Source organism: Lonchura striata, chromosome 11 (assembly GCF_050655825.1).
Source record: "Lonchura striata isolate lonStrDom1 chromosome 11, ASM5065582v1, whole genome shotgun sequence".
NCBI lineage: Eukaryota > Metazoa > Chordata > Aves > Passeriformes > Estrildidae > Lonchura > Lonchura striata.
This window is the reverse complement of record NC_140713.1, coordinates 21,725,984-21,743,521: the sequence shown is the minus strand read 5'-3', so window position 1 is coordinate 21,743,521 and position 17,538 is coordinate 21,725,984. Positions and strand designations below refer to the sequence as shown.

Sequence of the window (17,538 nt, the reverse complement as noted above, 5' to 3'; positions counted from 1 at the left end):
TATATAATAATAGAAAATAATAAATAGAATATATAATATGTAAGTATAATACATATAAGTAAATAGAATATAAATAAATAGAATCATATAGTAAATCTCAAATATATTAATAAAGATGTATTATATATTTAAATGTAATATATAAAATAGATATTATATATAGTAAATATTGAATATATGTATATAAAATATGAAATAAAAATAATATATTATATATTTATATAGAATATATATTATATATAGTATATATAAAATATCTTTATATAAAATATGTAAAATAAAAAAATATCTGTATGTGACACAATGGCAGGACATCCATAATGCTGCTGTCTTCTTCCAAAGTTACAACCCTTCATTCATCCCCTCAAATAATATATTCAGCTCCTGTTTTTGAGTAATTACATTTCAAAAGAGCACAGCTCTTTCAGCATATCAAATTGCTACTGACATATGCCATCCGTCTTAAATACTGTTTTCAACATTCTAATTTCTTTTTCGAATCATGAGTCCATGATGACAAATTAAAACAATATTTTCGTGCCATTCATATTTTACTGAAATATAAAACAGCACGAAAAGGATGAGTCTTCAATTTATTTTCTCTTTTCAATTAATACTGCAATTAAGATAAGGGGTATAAAACTGGCTTAATTGGGTTGCCATGGTAACTAATTGCCTGATTTCTTCAAAAATAGAGTGTTTTAGGTGGAATCAATCTATGGTAATTGAATTATGTACATCATGGAGTGAGAAGACAGGTTAGATACATGTCAGGGAAAGTTCTAATTGCAAAGTGCCACACAACTCTTTGCTACTCGAGCTTTTTCTAGGGCCTGTGTATTACTGTTTGTGGGAACTCAAAATGTCCCTCAGACATTTTTGGAGGTTCCGGGCCCAGGTCAGAAGCATTTTAGACCCTGGCACACCTGGAAACAGCTGTGATTTTGGGTTTGAGCCATGGAATGAGTTACCAACCTTGCAGGAAGAACAAGAAGTCACAAAAGTTTAGATATTATAGTAGAAGTAGTCACAAAGTAGAGGGAAGAATTTTTGAGTGCTGTACAGGGGGGTTTTGGTTTTGTACATGGGGGTCAGAGATTTTAAGATGGATTTGGGATTTGGGCCTGCCCTGTCCTCCCTCTTTCTCCTTCCTCACCTCCATGTTCTTGGTGATGTTGGCACTCACAGATTGGTTTAGAGTAGAAAATCACCATTTAATATAGGTAATAGGCATTGGGGAAAACTGTAACCATGTAACACGTAATGTACCATATAAAAGATAGAAAAGCACCATTTAATACAGGTAATAGGCACTGGGGGAAACTGTAACCATGTAACACGTAATGTACCATATAAAAGATAGAAAAGCAGCATTTAATATAGGTAATGGGCATTGGGAAAACTGTAACCATGTCACACATAATGTACCATATAAAAGAGAGCAGCAGCCCTGGGAGGGGAGAGAAGAAGCAGTCGGGGTCAGAGAGGATGTCAGGGTGTGTGTGTGCCTCTGCCTGAGCTGTGAGCAAACCACAGCAGCCCAAGGAGAAAATCTTTTAGATAACTTGCAATAAACTGCCTTGAGACCGAACAAGAGAGACTGCTGAGCCTTTCTTTGGAAGCTCGGGTTGGAGAAGAGACTTTTCCACCACACGGAGCCACCCCTGACCGAGGGTGGTCTCGGGCAACTGTTCATCACACAGAGGACAGAATAATAAGTTTTCTTTCTAATGATTAGCATGGCCAAGACCTGCACAATAAATGGGATTCAAAATTGTTTGGGATCAGCTGCTCCTCAGAAACATGGGAAAAAGTGAAAACTAGACCTTGATTCACCATTCCTTCATTTTGCTCAGGATAAATGAAACAGTGCCACAGCTCACAGGGGAAGCTGGCCACAGCCAGAGAAGCAAGCTCCAAGTTGCTTTTTTCTCAAACTGCCAGTGCAGCTCAAGGCAAACCCTGAACTCACAATTAAAATTACTTTAAATGATGTTTATTCTCTTTGTTTAATGCAGCTGAAGTTCTCATAGTCCCAATTTTTGCCTCAGTAGCTCCCTGGTGACAGGAATGGCAGGGAAGGAAGGTGGAATGCTCACACTGGCTTTAGGTACCACTGGGGTGGCATCCAACCACTCCAAAAAATTGAAATCCAACTTCAGTTTGCATTTAACCCAACCAGCAAGATTAGTGTGTCATTATTTGTCAACATAGGTGGGTTTTCCATGAGTTAAGCAACCAAATATACCCAAAGATTTTGTTTTTAAAGAGATAGAAAAAGGCTACAAAATGGGATATTAATTCCACAAAAAAGAGTTATTTAATAAATAGATTCTTGCACAAATAAGGTAAATCTGGGGATAAAATTATTCATGACACTAAAAGGAAATAGAGAAACTAATTTTATCTTTTAAAGATTTCACACATTTTCCAAGTAGTTTTTAGCTTCACCTCCAGCCATGGTTTCTCCTCCCTTACTTTTTCTAGACTGTGACTCAAATTCTCAGAATACAGGGGAGGAAAAAAAGACCTTTCCTGGAGAGGTTCTAGCATGGCTGAATGAGGAAAACATACAGTGTTCTGCTTTGTGATCCTCATCCCAAATTCAGTGAACAATAGGATCCGCAGGATGACACCACAGAGCCCGTTTGGAAGGTCTGTTCCACCCAGGTTTCTCCAGCCCAAATGATTTCTTCTCTCATGGAATGAGCAAAATTCCTTTTGGCAGAAAAGCTCCCAGTAATGTTGTGACACTGCACTGGGTTCAGTGGTTGGAGTGCTGAATAAAATGATCACCATTGTTGGCACTTTTGTTAATTGAATGAAACCTCTGATGTTTCCCAAGTTTGCATAGACCTGACTTTGCCCCATTATCAGCTCATTCTCAGATTAAACACAGTTCATGACACTTTAATGTGTTAACTCTGCTGCATGGTATTTCCTACCAGTGTTTAATTTCTTCCTTAATAGGCCAGAGACTCTATGGTCACACAGGTCTTTAATAAAAAGTTTTCAAATTCTAAAGACACTGCGTTGACCTTTTACTGAAATCAAATGTACTGAGAAAATTAGGATATTTCTTCCAAAAAGTCCTTTTTAAAGTGTAATACACCCCCATAAATGTCAAAATTTATTATCTATAAATTAACACTGTTTCCATCAAATTTGCTAGTACACATTGTTTCAAGTGTGCTTGGGAAGATACAGGAACCGTTTAGATCAGGAATAACATAATTCATACTTTACCACCTTTAGCTGCAGTTAATTTGATAATGCTGAGAAATAATATTATAAAGGTCAAAAAGAATCTCATAAAGAGCTAACTTATTTCCTGCAGTGGCGTGACTCCATTTTCTATGCCCCTTTCATTGTTCCTGCCTACTGGTAAGGTGATATCCCAAAAAAAGATAAAGATGTGACAGATTTATACAAAGAAACACCAAGCACAAAGCTCCAGGTTTTACTTGTGACAGAAATATCCAACATCTTACAGATTAAAAAAAATGCCCTGGCACTTGCTCCGTGCACTGAAGTGTAATAACTAAAGGAGTCAGGTGGAACTGGTGACAGATTCTGCACTGACATCAGCAAAACGGGGTGGAAAAAGGATCACTGTGGAGTTTCTCTGCAGCTGTGTCCACTCTGCCCCAGGACAGCAGTCCAATGTAAGCTCATTTTATAAAGAGGTGAGCATGAAACAGAACCTTTTCTGTAAGCATGCCAACCGTAATGGTGTGAACACTAAATAATATTTGTATTTATGTTTTAGAATATGGCTCATGCACCTCAGCAATGGCTAAGGCACAAGGCTTTATGTGATATTAGAGCCATTCACTATAAATTCTGTCCAAGATTAGCACAGATCTTGCAGTGCCTGCTCTGCTGGGAGCTGCTCTGGTGCCAATTGCCATTGCTGGGCTGTGCCCTGGGCACTACCTGAGCCCTCTGTACTTCCAGGAAAGGGAAGGAAAGCCTGTGGCAGCTCAGACTTTCTCAGTGCTCGTGCCAGCACATCTCAGATTTGACTCAGAGATAAGGTGAGAGGCCAAAGGAAACAAAAACCTCCACTGGATGCTTTTGAAGAAAGAATTTCTGCTGAAGTATTTCTTTTTTTCCTCTCCTTTCTTTTCACCACAAGTTGCTTAGCCCAAGCAAATGACTTGTTCTATTGGAAATGCCTCTAAATTTTCACTTTATTACCCTATTTCATTTTGCAGTTCTTAATCCTACTTTTGGCTGCCCTCTCACTGAGAAGTCCCAGGCATATTCACTGGTATTAGACAGGCTCCACTTATTAACCTGAAGAGAGAGGTCTGCAGTCGAATGCTGCTCTAAAGTGATGCAGATAGTTACGTTCAATCTGATTTTCCCCCTTTTTAAGTTAACATAACCTTCTTTAAGAGTCCTGAAATAATTCTGTATTCATTTCATGTCATTTTCCCACAATTTGGTTTCTCATCTAATGCCGTATTTCAAGTTGGACATTAGCTCTGATGGTTGCAGAGATAAAGTGGGTCTCCCAGCTGTGCTGGATCACAGTGTCAGCCTGGAAACAAATTTGGGAAGACTTCCCAGGGATGCTGTCAGTCCCAGTAATCCCTGCAGGGGACAAGGCAGACACCCAACCTGTTGAGATCAACTCTAAAACTTCCTCGGCTCTTTTAGCCAGAGCCATTCATCCAGGCCAGCGGGAAATTTTCCCATTTCCCAGCCCATCTCTAAGCTGAATGTGCTCCCCAAACTGCCTGGTAATTAATGCAGAGGTGATGCAGGGCACAAGGTTAATATCAGCTAATGAAGTTCTGCTGTTTATTCCCACTGCCACGTGTGGCAGGGCTGCTCATGGCAGGAAAAGATCATTATTATCCCCTTAGCATGACAGTCCTAAGTGCACACGTGTGGTTGGCAATCATTGCATTCACAGGAGTCAATAATGCTGGAGAAGATGAACTCCTGCACTGACAGGCCTGCACAATCACAAATAAATACAATTACAGGGACTGCAATCAGGTGCTGCCTCAGAATCCCAAGTGAACAGGATTCCTGTTCTCTGCTGTTCAGCACAGCTTCCCCTTCTCTCATTTTTCCAGAATGGAAAAAAAAAAAAAATCTGAGAATTAAAAGCAGTGAAGTTCTGGGTTTAGAATAAATGAGCAAGGCCGAAGTTGCAGCATAAAGGTGTCCCCTAAAATCCACTTTATTCAGGCTGGTTCCCACAGTCAAGAATAGTCATCTCTTTTCTCCATCTATGCTCTTTGACAATATCTGACTTCGCCTTTAAAACACAACTTTGTCCTTTGGGTAACCCCTCAGTAATATCCCAAATTTTTACTTTCATTGTGAGATGACATTTCCCAGTGCACCTGATTTTGAGATGCATTAAAAAAAGAAAAAAAATCCAATAGCAAGCAAAAGACAGAAATATGTTTAGTGCTACATTTTCTCCCAGAAATTTCCTAAGGAAAATATGTATATTAATATATAAGTAAATCATCTCCTCAGCAGAATTTTTTTCTGTTATACTTAAGGCAATATTTTTTTTCTCCTGTCAGGCCCTGCAAATGTTCCCTGAGTCATGTGCTTGCAAAAATGTAGAATTACTCTCTTAAAAAGAGCATTTTACAATTCATCACCAGGGCTAAACCAGCTGCAGCTGTGAAAAAGTGTTAGCATATTAGCTGTTATATTACAGGCAAATCTTTTATTTATTTTGTGCCTTTAGCTCAGGAGATTTGGAAGAGTCAGGATTTTCTCTTTCTTCCTCTGCTCTGAAGTCAGTCACTGAATTTTCCCTAGATAGCTTAATTTGGATTCTATTTGACAGGAGGAACTTTAGTACATACAATATGCAAAAACTGCATTTTAACAAGAGTTTAGTTATGTTTTTATTGTCACTGTGACTGTATTGAATAGATTATAATCCAGCATATCAAGGATGAGTTGTTATTGGTATTAAAGTGCCTTGGGTATACTGACTGCTCAAATATTATGAAGAAATTAACTCGGATTAGGATGATTTATTACATTTCCAAGAATGTTTCCAGACTAATTGCACCTAGCATTACGACATAAATCTGTGAGGCATAAACCTAAATTAAAGCTGTAATAAATTTGAAGTTTTAAGTTAATTCCTCTTTCTTCTGGTTTCAAAGTGGTCTCTAATACATTTAGGTGGCCACACATAAAAGTGCTGTAACACGTGGTTAATTTTACACGTGGTATGCCTTGTGAGGGCTGACCTAGAGCAGAGGCTGGACAGAGTTACAGAATAAAGCAGGGATTTATTAAAGGATCTCCTACATGGATCCACCTTGGGCAGCACCAGAGCCCAGCCAGGGCTGCACCCAAGGTGAACCAAAATGGTCCCAAAATGAACCCAAGGTGAACCAAAATGGTCCCGAAATGAACCCAAGGTGAACCAAAACGCTCCCAAAATGCACGAGCGCTCCCGGGGCTCTCCCTGGGATCAGTTCTGCTCCATTGGCACCTTGGAGTTCATTGTCCCATTCCAGCTCCAGCCCATCAGTCCCACCCTGCTTGTTTTTCTCTCTCCAGCCCACGCTGTTTGTGCTCCTGGGCTGAGGTTTGGATCATTTGTCCTTGGTGCCCAGCTGGAGCAGGAATTGTTTTGTGTCCCTGCTCTGTGCACAGAGCTCAGCATCCCTTAATATGAAGTCCAAACCCATACGCTAAAGCATCACAGAATGTGAAAAATAGAAAAGCAAAAACCTGAGGCATCACGTGCAGCCTTCAGAACAGAGCATTTCAAGCAGGAAATGAAGGATTTTAGCCCCAAGGTCACTCACCACTGTCGATGGCCAGGAACAGAGCAGTGTAGATGTTGTTGTGCACGAAGGGAGATTCCCTGTCCAGCACTGCCGTGGTGCCAATGGTGCCATTGGTGGGGTTGATTTCCAGCCACCCTGCTGGGTCCTTGTACACTGAATACCTGAACAGAAGTGAAGAAGTTGTTATCAAATATTGATCTGAACATCAAAAGAAAAAATGCATTGCTGCAGAGGAATCTGTCCGGGCACTCAGTGGCTTTCACAGTGGATTTCTTCATACTGCAAAAACACAATTTAAGCTTGTGCCTTGCCTTAGAGATAGCTCAGTGTTGTTAGAGGTTTGAGTCAATTCCTTTGGCTATATATATATTTGTCCCAAATTTTAGCAGATAAATCAATATTTAGGATGTTATATAGGACTGTGTTATACAGCTAGAACATTTCCAACAGGCCTCTGCTCTCACACTGACCTTATAGATCCTCTCACAGTTCTCCTTTTTCCAGACTCCAAATTCCAGCTGGACCAGAAGATGTATTTTTAATTTATGTTTGAGTGGCTTTAATTTTTTTTTTTTCCTTACCATTAGTTATTTTGGGTGAGCTGGAAATGCTTTAAATTGTGGGGAATGGTAGCAAGAAGACAGTCAGAGAATGAATTCACCAAGTCTGGGGGAGGTGGTTACACCCAGCCCTGTTTGCACACTCTTGTTCAGCACTCTGGGATCTGGAGCTTTTTCCTTCTGCTGATTAAATTCAACCACATCCACATTGCCTCAATCAGAGTTTGGGAATGCTGTCTCCAAGATGCCCCAGTATGAAATTCCCTGGTGTTCTTTCTTCCCTTTAATCAGCACAAATATTCAGCCCCCAAAACTGGAAATGTTTAGAGAGATTGTGAACTTTACATACCAGGAACTGCCCTGAAGTTGACTGAAGCAATAAATGTAAGAATGTTCATGATTAGGGCCTAATTATATACTCAGTTAAATATATTAAGAACAACCCAGAGCTGAATTAACTGATACCAATTCTCTCTCCAATTAACTGTGTTAATATTTTAAACCAAAACTCCAATCATATAATCAATGCCTGGAATAATAACCTGTTTATCTTTTTTGTAGTGAATTGTTATAGGTCATAAACCACCATGCAACCTTTTATAGACATTTTAAATTGCCAGTAATTGACATGGAACCTGTTATTATTTAATGAGTCTGTGCCAAGGCAGTGCCTCACAGTGGCATTCATCTGAAAGTGAATTCACCTAAAAGTCCTGTGTGACAATATTGAAAAAAAAAATTAAAAAGTGTCATTGCAAGTATGGGGGAATAAACAAAAACACATTACTGGGGAGGTTAAAAAAAAAAAAAAGGTAAAATGAAATAAAGTGCCAGCCTCTAAAGAAGTGCTGACAGGCAGCCCTGCACAGGCTGCTGTATTTTTGCTTCAGGCTTGAAAAATGAAATTTCTTGGGGGCTGCTGAGCCTGACTGTGGTGCACAGGAATATTCAGGTGCTCAGGCAGCCAGGGTGAGCATCAAAACTTCAGCATATACAGCCAGGAAAAATTACACATCTTTATCAGCTCTTATGATGTTAAAATAAGTTAAAGAACAGATTTGGAAACCAGAAACTTTTGGAATTTGTGCAGAAAAAGAGATAAAGAGGGAAAATAGTTGGCTTATTTATGCTGGCAATAAAGGTAATTTAGAGTTTCACCACTGGCTTCCCCAGGAGCAGGAATTATCCCCTAGGGAATACGTGGGACAGAATCAAAGGAAAGCATTAGTGCACAGTGAGATGTTCCATCAACCCAACATGTCCTTCCTCTTAATTACCTTTTAAACATTAATCAATACCTCAGCTTTATCCCCCACAAAAATGAGTGCCTGGAATGGCAACAATGCAGATTATTTCATTTCACTTATTTGTTTCTTCTTTTATTGTTGTTTTTATAACTTTGCAACAAAGGTATGCACAAAAATATGAAGCAAGGGCAGCCTAAGCAATTCCTAGTCTATTGTGAAACTGCAAATTCTCAATTAACCCCGAAACCATTTTAGAAGATTCAACACTTCTAAAGTAATGAGAATGTAAAATGGATTGTATTATCTTCCCTGATTGCTCTACAAAGCACTGTTGGCTGTGCAAATAAAAACCTGGATTGTATAACCTGTGATTTGGCACAGGATATTGTAAAAGTAGTACTTTGTCTTTTCCATCACATTTTTACTTATTGTAAGAGCATATTGCAGTACAGTTAGGATGATTGTTTTTTTCGTTCCGTTTCTTGAGGGCTGTGCTAGCAAAGGTTTACAATGGCCCCATCATAAAACCCATGATAAAAATAGAAGTTTTGGATGCAGATATTCACTTCCCACCTTTGGTGGGATCTGATTGCACAGCAGCTTTTAAAATCAGAGTATTTTTAGGTGGTCTGACTTTGCTACATGTACCTGCTGTATCATGCACAGTGATAGATCAGATGTGCACAGAACTGTGCTCTCTGGTCTGCCAATTACTCTGTAATTTGGACTTATTCTACTTTGCAGCAGTGCAATTTAGTGCTGCTCATGGAGTTTATTTCATTGTCTTTTTTTTTTTTTATTATTATTTTAAACTGTGGCAACAGCTCACAGCTCCCACAGGCTTGTAAAGTGGGTGTAACATATTCTGACTGTGACCTCCTTGCTCAGGGTTCACGTCCTGGTTTTGTCAAAGCCAGGTATTGCAAAGAGAGCAGCAAAACCAGCTCCCTTAGACTGGAAATTGTCTGCTCCAATGTTCGAGTGCACACCTTAAACACAGACCTCCAAAGAGGCACAGAGCGGTTATGGATGCAGAGCAGAACACAAATCAAAATTTGCACTTGGTGCAGAACTAAAATACAGTGGCAGATATGTGGAAATAATTTAAAATTTATAAATGGTGTTACATCACAGCTTGTTGTAAAATCATGAGGCACTACCCCTGGGAAAAGGTTCACAGGTATTTGGGAGAGACTGGTGCAGCAATTACAGCACAAATATCCACACCCAGCGAAGCAGTGCTGCTTCTCAGAGAAAGATAACGTCCCAAAATATAAGAGCAACATTAAAAATCTGGATTTAAACTCTATTGTGCTCTATATAGGGATGACATAATGCAGAGTTTTAGAGATCAGCCTGCTTCCCATGGAGCTCCCTCCTCTCCACTGCGCTCTCATTACCTTTTGCCTGCACTAATTAGGGCAGCATATGGCACCAGAAAGAGCAGAAAGGGAACCTTATTGCAGCACAGCAATTCTGCAGCTGAACCACACTCCACGCTCATGACTGGGGACACAAAGCAGTTTTTCTGCTTTTTAGCCATGAGATAGTAAAGTTGTCCCTGCTCCCAGGCTGGCCTGGGTTATAAGCTTTGGGGAGGGCAAACATCATATATATATATATATATATATATATATATATATATATATATATATATATATGCCTTGGCTGTCCTGAGACCCTGGCAAGAGACCTTGGCAAGAAGTCAAAAACACCTGTGGCTTCAGAAAAACATTGCCAGCTTTGTATGAAGAATTAAAAGCCACAAGGGTTTGAGTAGTGTGGTATTTGAACTAACACAGGGTGGAAAAGTAGAATTTTGGGGTTTTTGGAATATAATTCAGGGGGTACAAGATGGAGAAATTTGGGTGTGTCCTGGCCTCCTCCTTCTTCTTGCCCTCCATGTCTTGGTGTGATGGTGACACTTTTCTATTGGTTTAAGGTAGAGATTCACAGTCTAACATAAATTATAGGTATTGGCAAGTTAGTGTAAATATAGTACATGTAGTTTGAGTATATAAGGTGGGAGTCGCCCAAGGCTGGGGGGCAGACTGCCAGGGCTTCCTTTCAGGACAGAGCTCAGCAGGTCAGAGAAAGAATGTTATAGATAAGGAAAAATAAACAACCTTGAAAACACAATCAGAAGCATTCCAGACTCCTCCTTTGGCTGTGACAGGCTAGGAAAAGGATTTTCACACTGTTGGGGTCCCTACAAGCTGACCCCAATATCTGGATGCCTAACTTTGGGATTCCACAGGATCACAGAGTGGTTGAGGCTGGAAGGAACCCCTGGAGATCATCACCGACAGCTTTCAATAACCTTTTGTGAATCTTAAAGCTCTCTGTGTCTGGCTTAAACCCTGGACTAAACCCACTCCTTGGAACTGTGCTTTATTAACACAGAGTTTACCCAAAAGATGCTGTTAAAAAGTCAGAAAGGAAAATAAAATCTAAACTGTCCCTGCTTGTGCTTTCCAGTGCTCATCTTTGATTCACACACTCCAGCTACCAAGCTAAGCCTAGGCAGGCTTCTTTACCATTAAATGAGCAGATTTGAATTTGGATTTAAATGCACTAAAAGTGTGGCTCTATGCTACATGAGCAGCAGGCTGTGAAAAACTTCCTGCAGTGCTATCCTGCAGAGATTTGGATATGCTCAAGTTATTTTGGCTAGATTCTTCAAAAAAAAAACCCCAAAAATTAAAAATGTAAAAAAGCAAATTTAACTGAAATCAATACTATTATTAATCAGAATAAGCATATCATTAAGGAAATCAAAAACCTGAAATAAATCACATTTTCTGGAAACACTGTTGAGGAAGGTGTTAGGTCAGATGCAATTTTAAACTCACTTGAAGATTGAGGATTTATACAAGAGCCATTTTTCAGCTTCGTGGAACGCATTTATAGCCTTGCAGGATTTTCACAGGCTGGAAACATCAACTTAGAGTACAATTAAAAAAAAATAAAATTAAAACCCCCCATCAGTGTTGTGCCACAAGTGACTCTGTGCATTTTTGGTCACTGGAAATCCAATTTTCACTGATAACCTGGGCACACCCCAGGGTGAATCCATCAGCTCTGCACGTGGGGCACCACACCTTTTGTGGGAACTCCCTGCAGCAGTTTTTTTCCTGGGTGATCCCAGAGTGTCCCTTGAGTTTTCCTGGGAGCTGATGCCCAAATTTAACCTTGCAGATGCTTTATGCCAATCTCTTGGAGCCCTGGTCACTGAGAATTTCAGACTTTCTGTGCTGACAGGCACTGACTCCCAGGAGAACATTGCATTGACCTGAGGCCATAAAGAAAATTCCAAAATGGAATGATAGAGCTGGGATTGTGGGTGTGGAGTTTGAATAGACGTGTGTGATATCACAGGGTGGGAAACTTAGAGTTTAAGAGTTTAGAATATAGCAATATATATAAAACAAGATGGAGGTTTTAGGGCGGAGGCTGGTTCCTTCTTCTTCACCTTCTTCTCCATGGGTTTGGGTGGTTTTGTGTAATAGGATAAAAAAGTCCACATTATAGGACAGAGGTAGTTAGTTATTAAGCTAAAAGTAAAAATAATTTAGGTGTCATTTCTTAATTGGACAATTTATCCTTAAAAGGCCTTGTAGAGAGAGAGATGGGGCTCCATTTTTAGTCTGTTGAAGTGCTGTAGAACTCGGGGCTTGTGAGACTGTGACATGGATAAGAACTGATAAACTTCTGAGTCCCAACAAGAAATACCCTCTCACGCATTTAATCCTGAACCTGGCAAAAAGAAGTTAATCCTAATCCTAATCTTAATCCTAATCCTGTGTGAAAAGGCAGCAGAGCTGCAGTGCCAGTCTGGCCCCGATCTCAGGGATTTTGGCCCTGAGGAGGTTCCTGGGCCTGGGGAAGGGTTTGCAGGCTCTGGCCTCGCTGCAGGCAGGGTTTGCTCCTGTTTGCATCTGCAGAGCACCTTGGAAACCATCTCCCCCATCTGAGCTAAAAGATTCCTCATCTCAGCTTTGTTTTTTTTTGTCACATCAGGGATTTAACAGGCTAGCTTTCATCGCAATCCTCTATGTCTGATGATACCATCAAAACAGAATGAAAAATTAGATGAAATTCAGTTTTCAGTCCCCCGCCACTGAGAAATGTCAAATGAGAAAATGGTTGACTAATTAGTTATTTGTGTGGAGAAATAATGGTGTAAACCCCCTGGTAAACATGAAGAAAGTAACAGGAGAGTCATTGCAACTTGAATAATAAAATAAATCCAATCTCAAAACCTACAACAATTAATCAAATCGAAATAATAAAACTATATTAATAAGGTGGTTAAATAAAATATTCTGGAAATGAAAATATTTTTCATTATTATTGTACAGTCTTTCAAACATTTATCTGTGCTGAAACCTAATTTTCTCTTTTTCTTTCCTTTGGGGCAAAAAAACCCCTAGAAGCTGAGGTATATAAAAAAAATTTAAAAATCCACAAACTCATTTATGTATGTTTTAATCAGAAGTGATTAGGGCTATGGTTAAATGAAGCCAGAGGCCATAACTATCAGAATTATTCCTAAAGCTAGGGAATAATACACCATATCTGGGACTAACACACTGGTATAATCAGGTTGTTACTGTTAGAATAATTGTCAACACATGCAAATCAGTAAAAGTTTTCTCATTGTAGCAATTGCGCCTCAAAAGCTAATCAGCATCAGATGAGCTTCAGGGTCTTTTACAAACTACCCAGAGAAGGATTTTGGCAGCAAAACTCTATCTAAGTTTCTGCACATGTCTGTTCTTTGTGCCTGTGCTCCCACTGCAAATCCATTTGCTCTCACTGTCCAAGAATTGCCCTGGTAGCTCTTAAAAATTGGGAAATTTTTGTAAGAGCCCAGCAGATCCAGCACTGAAATGTCACTACTGAACACAACTGGGAAATAGCTCATTTTACAGCTACTCCAGTTCTTTTTTTCCCTAAGGGATGGGCAGAAAGGAGGTGGAAGTGGCTCAGGGAAGTTTAAATCGATCAGGATCAATAAAGCTCTGCTGGACTGTGGCTGCTGCCAGCCAAGGATTGCTCTGCAGCTTCCAGGGAGCCCCAGCTGTGCCCTGGCTGATACCAAAGGAATCCCACAGGCAACCCTGGCCTGGAAACAGCTCCCAAAAGGGCAGAGCAGCACATTTTCCATCCTGAGCCTGTAGCCAAATATGGATCCAAACATATCCAAATATGAGCCCGAACATATTCCCAGCCCTGGCCACCATTGACTCTGGGACTCATCTCTTCAGGAAGGAAGGGAATCTGTTTCTGCAAATGAATTTCCAAGAGGGAAGGGTAACAAAAGTGCCAAGTAATCATTTCAACACAGTTTGTGTCTGAGGCTTCAGAGCAGAGTGAGGGCAGCACACACTCCTGGGCACCTTCATCTGCCTCGTGCGCACTCACTTACCTCTTTTGGTGCCTTTGCTCATCAATACTTTTCAAAGAATTCCAGTCCAGTGTAAATCTGGAGGACACTGGATATCCCAGCAATGGGGAATAGCACCTTGCCATTGGGAAAATAATTAATAATAAAGACTAGAACTATCACAGGCCTTCCTCCCAGGACCAGGAAATATCAAGAGGGCCATTTTGGGAATTAGATCCTGGAGATTTAGCAGACTTTCTTCCTTTGGTACTAAACATGAACAAAATTTTCTGTTAATGAGAGACCTTTAGGAAGGAAAAAATATTCACAAATGGCACAAACAGAGGAGACACAAACTCTGTCTCAGTCTGAACATACACACATGGGATCCCTGGCTACACCCACAGCAGTCAGTTATTAACATAAAGAATTTTTTCTGTCCTATCCCTTACTACACATAGTAGTTTTTACTTCTACAGTGTTAGAGAAAATCCTAGAATGGTTTGGGGTGAAAGGGATGAATATTTTCACTTCCATTTTCTTAGCCTACCAACAAAGCCAACCCCCACCCCAAAAAAGAAAAAAAAAAGTGAGTAGCCTAAGAAAGGACAAAATTTACCACTCAATAAACTGGCTGTACAAGAAGTGGCAATTCAGAAGGAAAATCTGTGAAAGAGCTGATGGTGCCAGCAAAGCAATGGCAGCATTTTCCTGTGGGCATTCCCCAGCTGGCTGAACTTGCACAGGGCTCGTTCCCGACACTCAGCTGTTCCCAAGGCACAGCATGGAGATGATGGGACAGAAATAATGTTCTGTTGACTGCAGAAAGCCTCTGAGTTTCTTGGCAGGTTGCAGCGAGAGGCCTGGCAGGAAAACCAGCCCAGCCCTGCTCCTTCCCTGTGCTGTGAGCACACAGCTCTGTCCCCCAGCTCTGGTTAGACAGAGCTCTGGATGGGACAGCCAGGATCAAACATGCTGCTGCTGCTGCAGGGTTCCCTCCAGACACTCATTTTTGTGAGATGTTGGCTGCTAATCTGCTAATTATAAGAGTGTTTTCATGTATTTGACAGGCATAATCTTGAGTGGCAAAGATCCATGTTGGAATCCAGACTTCACTGAAGGAAAGCACTGATCCTGGGAGTTGAGCTGAGCCTGATGCAGGCTAAACCTGGCTTCAGGTTTTTTCTCACATTAGAGCACTGCCTGAGCCATTTGTGTGGTCTTTGCTGAGTGTGGAGCTGAGCTCCTGTCCTAGATCACAAGGCAAGATGTATTAAATTGCTATCTGCTAGAAGTGTGGCAGTCACCTTCTCTTAATTGGGCAGTTTTTCTTTATCTCTTCCACAAACCAATCGTCTCTCAGGGGAGACATCTGCTGATAATGGGCTATTGAATGTCACTGCATGGCTGAGAAAATCACAACATCCCATTGTGAGATGCTCTGCCCAGAGGGAGGAGCCAAGCATTCCTACCTGGATATAATCTAGAGTTTCTGGAACACCAGCATGGCTTTTTCTCCACTGGATTTCCCAGCTGCCTCTTCCACTGCAGGAAGACTACACCTTTTTCTACAGGATCACTGCTCCAACAGAACTACACCTGACACTCCAGAAGAATTTCAGCCACAATTCCCAACTGGACTGTGGCCAACACCCTGTCCAACAGGGTGTCAGATTGTGTTCTGACTCTGTCAGTGTTGCTTTGATTCACTGTATTGTTTATTTTTTATTTTCATCCCCAATAAAGAACTGTTATTCCTGATCCCATATTTTTGCCTGAGAGCCCCACTTAATTTCACATTTATAACAATTTGGAGGAAGGGGCTCTACTTTTTATTTTTAATTTTAGGGAGGCTCCTGCCTTCCTTAGCAGACAGCTGTCTTTCCAAACCAAGACACAGTTTGATGGCAATTGAGAGGTTAATTAGGAGTTGTTAATTAGGGGTTAACCCCTTGTTGCCTAGTTAAACTCTAAGCATCTATTATGAAAGTAGAACTCTTTACAGTGAAAGAGCAAGAGATAATATATAAAATAAAATATGTCCCATTGTGATTAGTAATGCAAAAATTGATGGGTTTTTCATTTCAGCTACCTTGTTTATCTCTGTTAAGAAAGAAGTGAATTCATAGTAGGAAAATAAACTCTCCTGGTGATTTGTAGAGTTATGTAGCCCAGAGGAATTAATATTCATCAATGAAAAACACTTTCCAACATCAATAACAAGAAAAGGAAAGGGTAGGTGAGAGATTCAGTAACATGGTTAATAAGAGGAGTACATAATATCCAAAGAAAAACTACAGTACACCTAATAATTCTGACTAATAATAAGTTTTAAATTAAGATTTTGGTGGTTTCTTCCCCAGCTTATTTCAAACACACTATGTATTTAATGGGTGTATTTCTTACAGAAGAAACTTAATTAATTCTCTTTCATTCCTCTGGTAATGGACAATCTCCTATTTGAGGGTTTTTTTTACCAATTACATTGAACTGTTCAAAAAATACATGACCTCTTTCTGTCCTGAATGTTGCAGCAACGTGTGCTATCGTGTCACATCTTTTCCTCTATTTTCAGAGTTCCTTTTGTTTGCCTAACTCCCTATCTGTAATGGCCATGAGAAATGAACAGGCCAGTGTGATTCACCCTTTCTAACCTCAGTGTGTCGGAGTCCAGGACATCCCTCTGCTACCCTGGCTGCCTCCAGACCCTGGCAGGGGGCTCAGAGACCTTGGCATGAAGTCAAAAACAGCTTTGGTTTTGATTTTAGGCTGTGGAAAAAGCTGCCAACTCTGTATGAGGAATTACAAGCCACAAGGGTTTGAGTAGTGTGGTAGCTGAATTAACACAGGGTGAAAATTAGAATTTTAGGGTTTTAAAGGAAGGGGTTCAAGGGGACAAGATGGAGGGATCTGGGTGTGTCCTGACTTTCTCCTTCTTCTTGTCCTCCATGTCTTGGTGTGATAGTCACACTTTTCTCTTGGTTTAAGGTAGAGACACACTGTCCAACAGAAATGATAGATATTGGCACAGTATTGTAAACATAGTTTACAATAGTACTTTTAAGTATAAAATGTAAAAACCACCCTGAGGGCAGAGAGAATGCCATGGCCGACCTGCTAGACAGAGCTCAGCAGGTCAGAGAAAGAATGATATAGATAAGGAAAAATAATCAACCTTGAAAAGCTGACCCTGCGCATTTCAGACTCCTTCTTTGGCTGCTTGGGCTGGCAGAACAAGGACTTTTAACACTCTTGGGGTCTCCTCAACACCACGGACCCTGAGATCAGTGAGTCAGACTCTCAGCCATTCAAACCAAACTCACTTCAAAGCCATGGATGACTCTGACTCACCTGGCCCTCAACATCTTCCAAGGTTGTGCATAACTATGGCTTTGGTGTTTTATGTCTAAACTCATCAAGTCTGGGCTGTTCCATTTGTTAGAGGTTGCTGTGCTTGTTTTCCCCCCTCCCCACCTTTCTGCCTTAGGAATCCCAAAAATCCAACATCCAAGGGATGTTCAAAAACCAAAATACTGCTTTCCACTTGTTGAACA

The 17,538-nt window shown here is 40.4% G+C and overlaps 1 protein-coding gene across 2 annotated transcripts in view; it reads right to left on the bottom strand.

Annotated features, from left to right (window-relative positions):
* CDH13 (cadherin 13) overlaps positions 1-17,538 on the bottom strand; it is a 459,552-nt gene that overhangs the window by 23,375 nt on the left and 418,639 nt on the right. For both annotated transcript variants that reach the window (XM_085589891.1, XM_085589892.1), the window contains exon 11: positions 6,807-6,949. In XM_085589891.1, the coding sequence (XP_085446017.1) occupies positions 6,807-6,949 (143 nt within the window). The remainder of the gene's footprint in view (positions 1-6,806; positions 6,950-17,538) is intronic.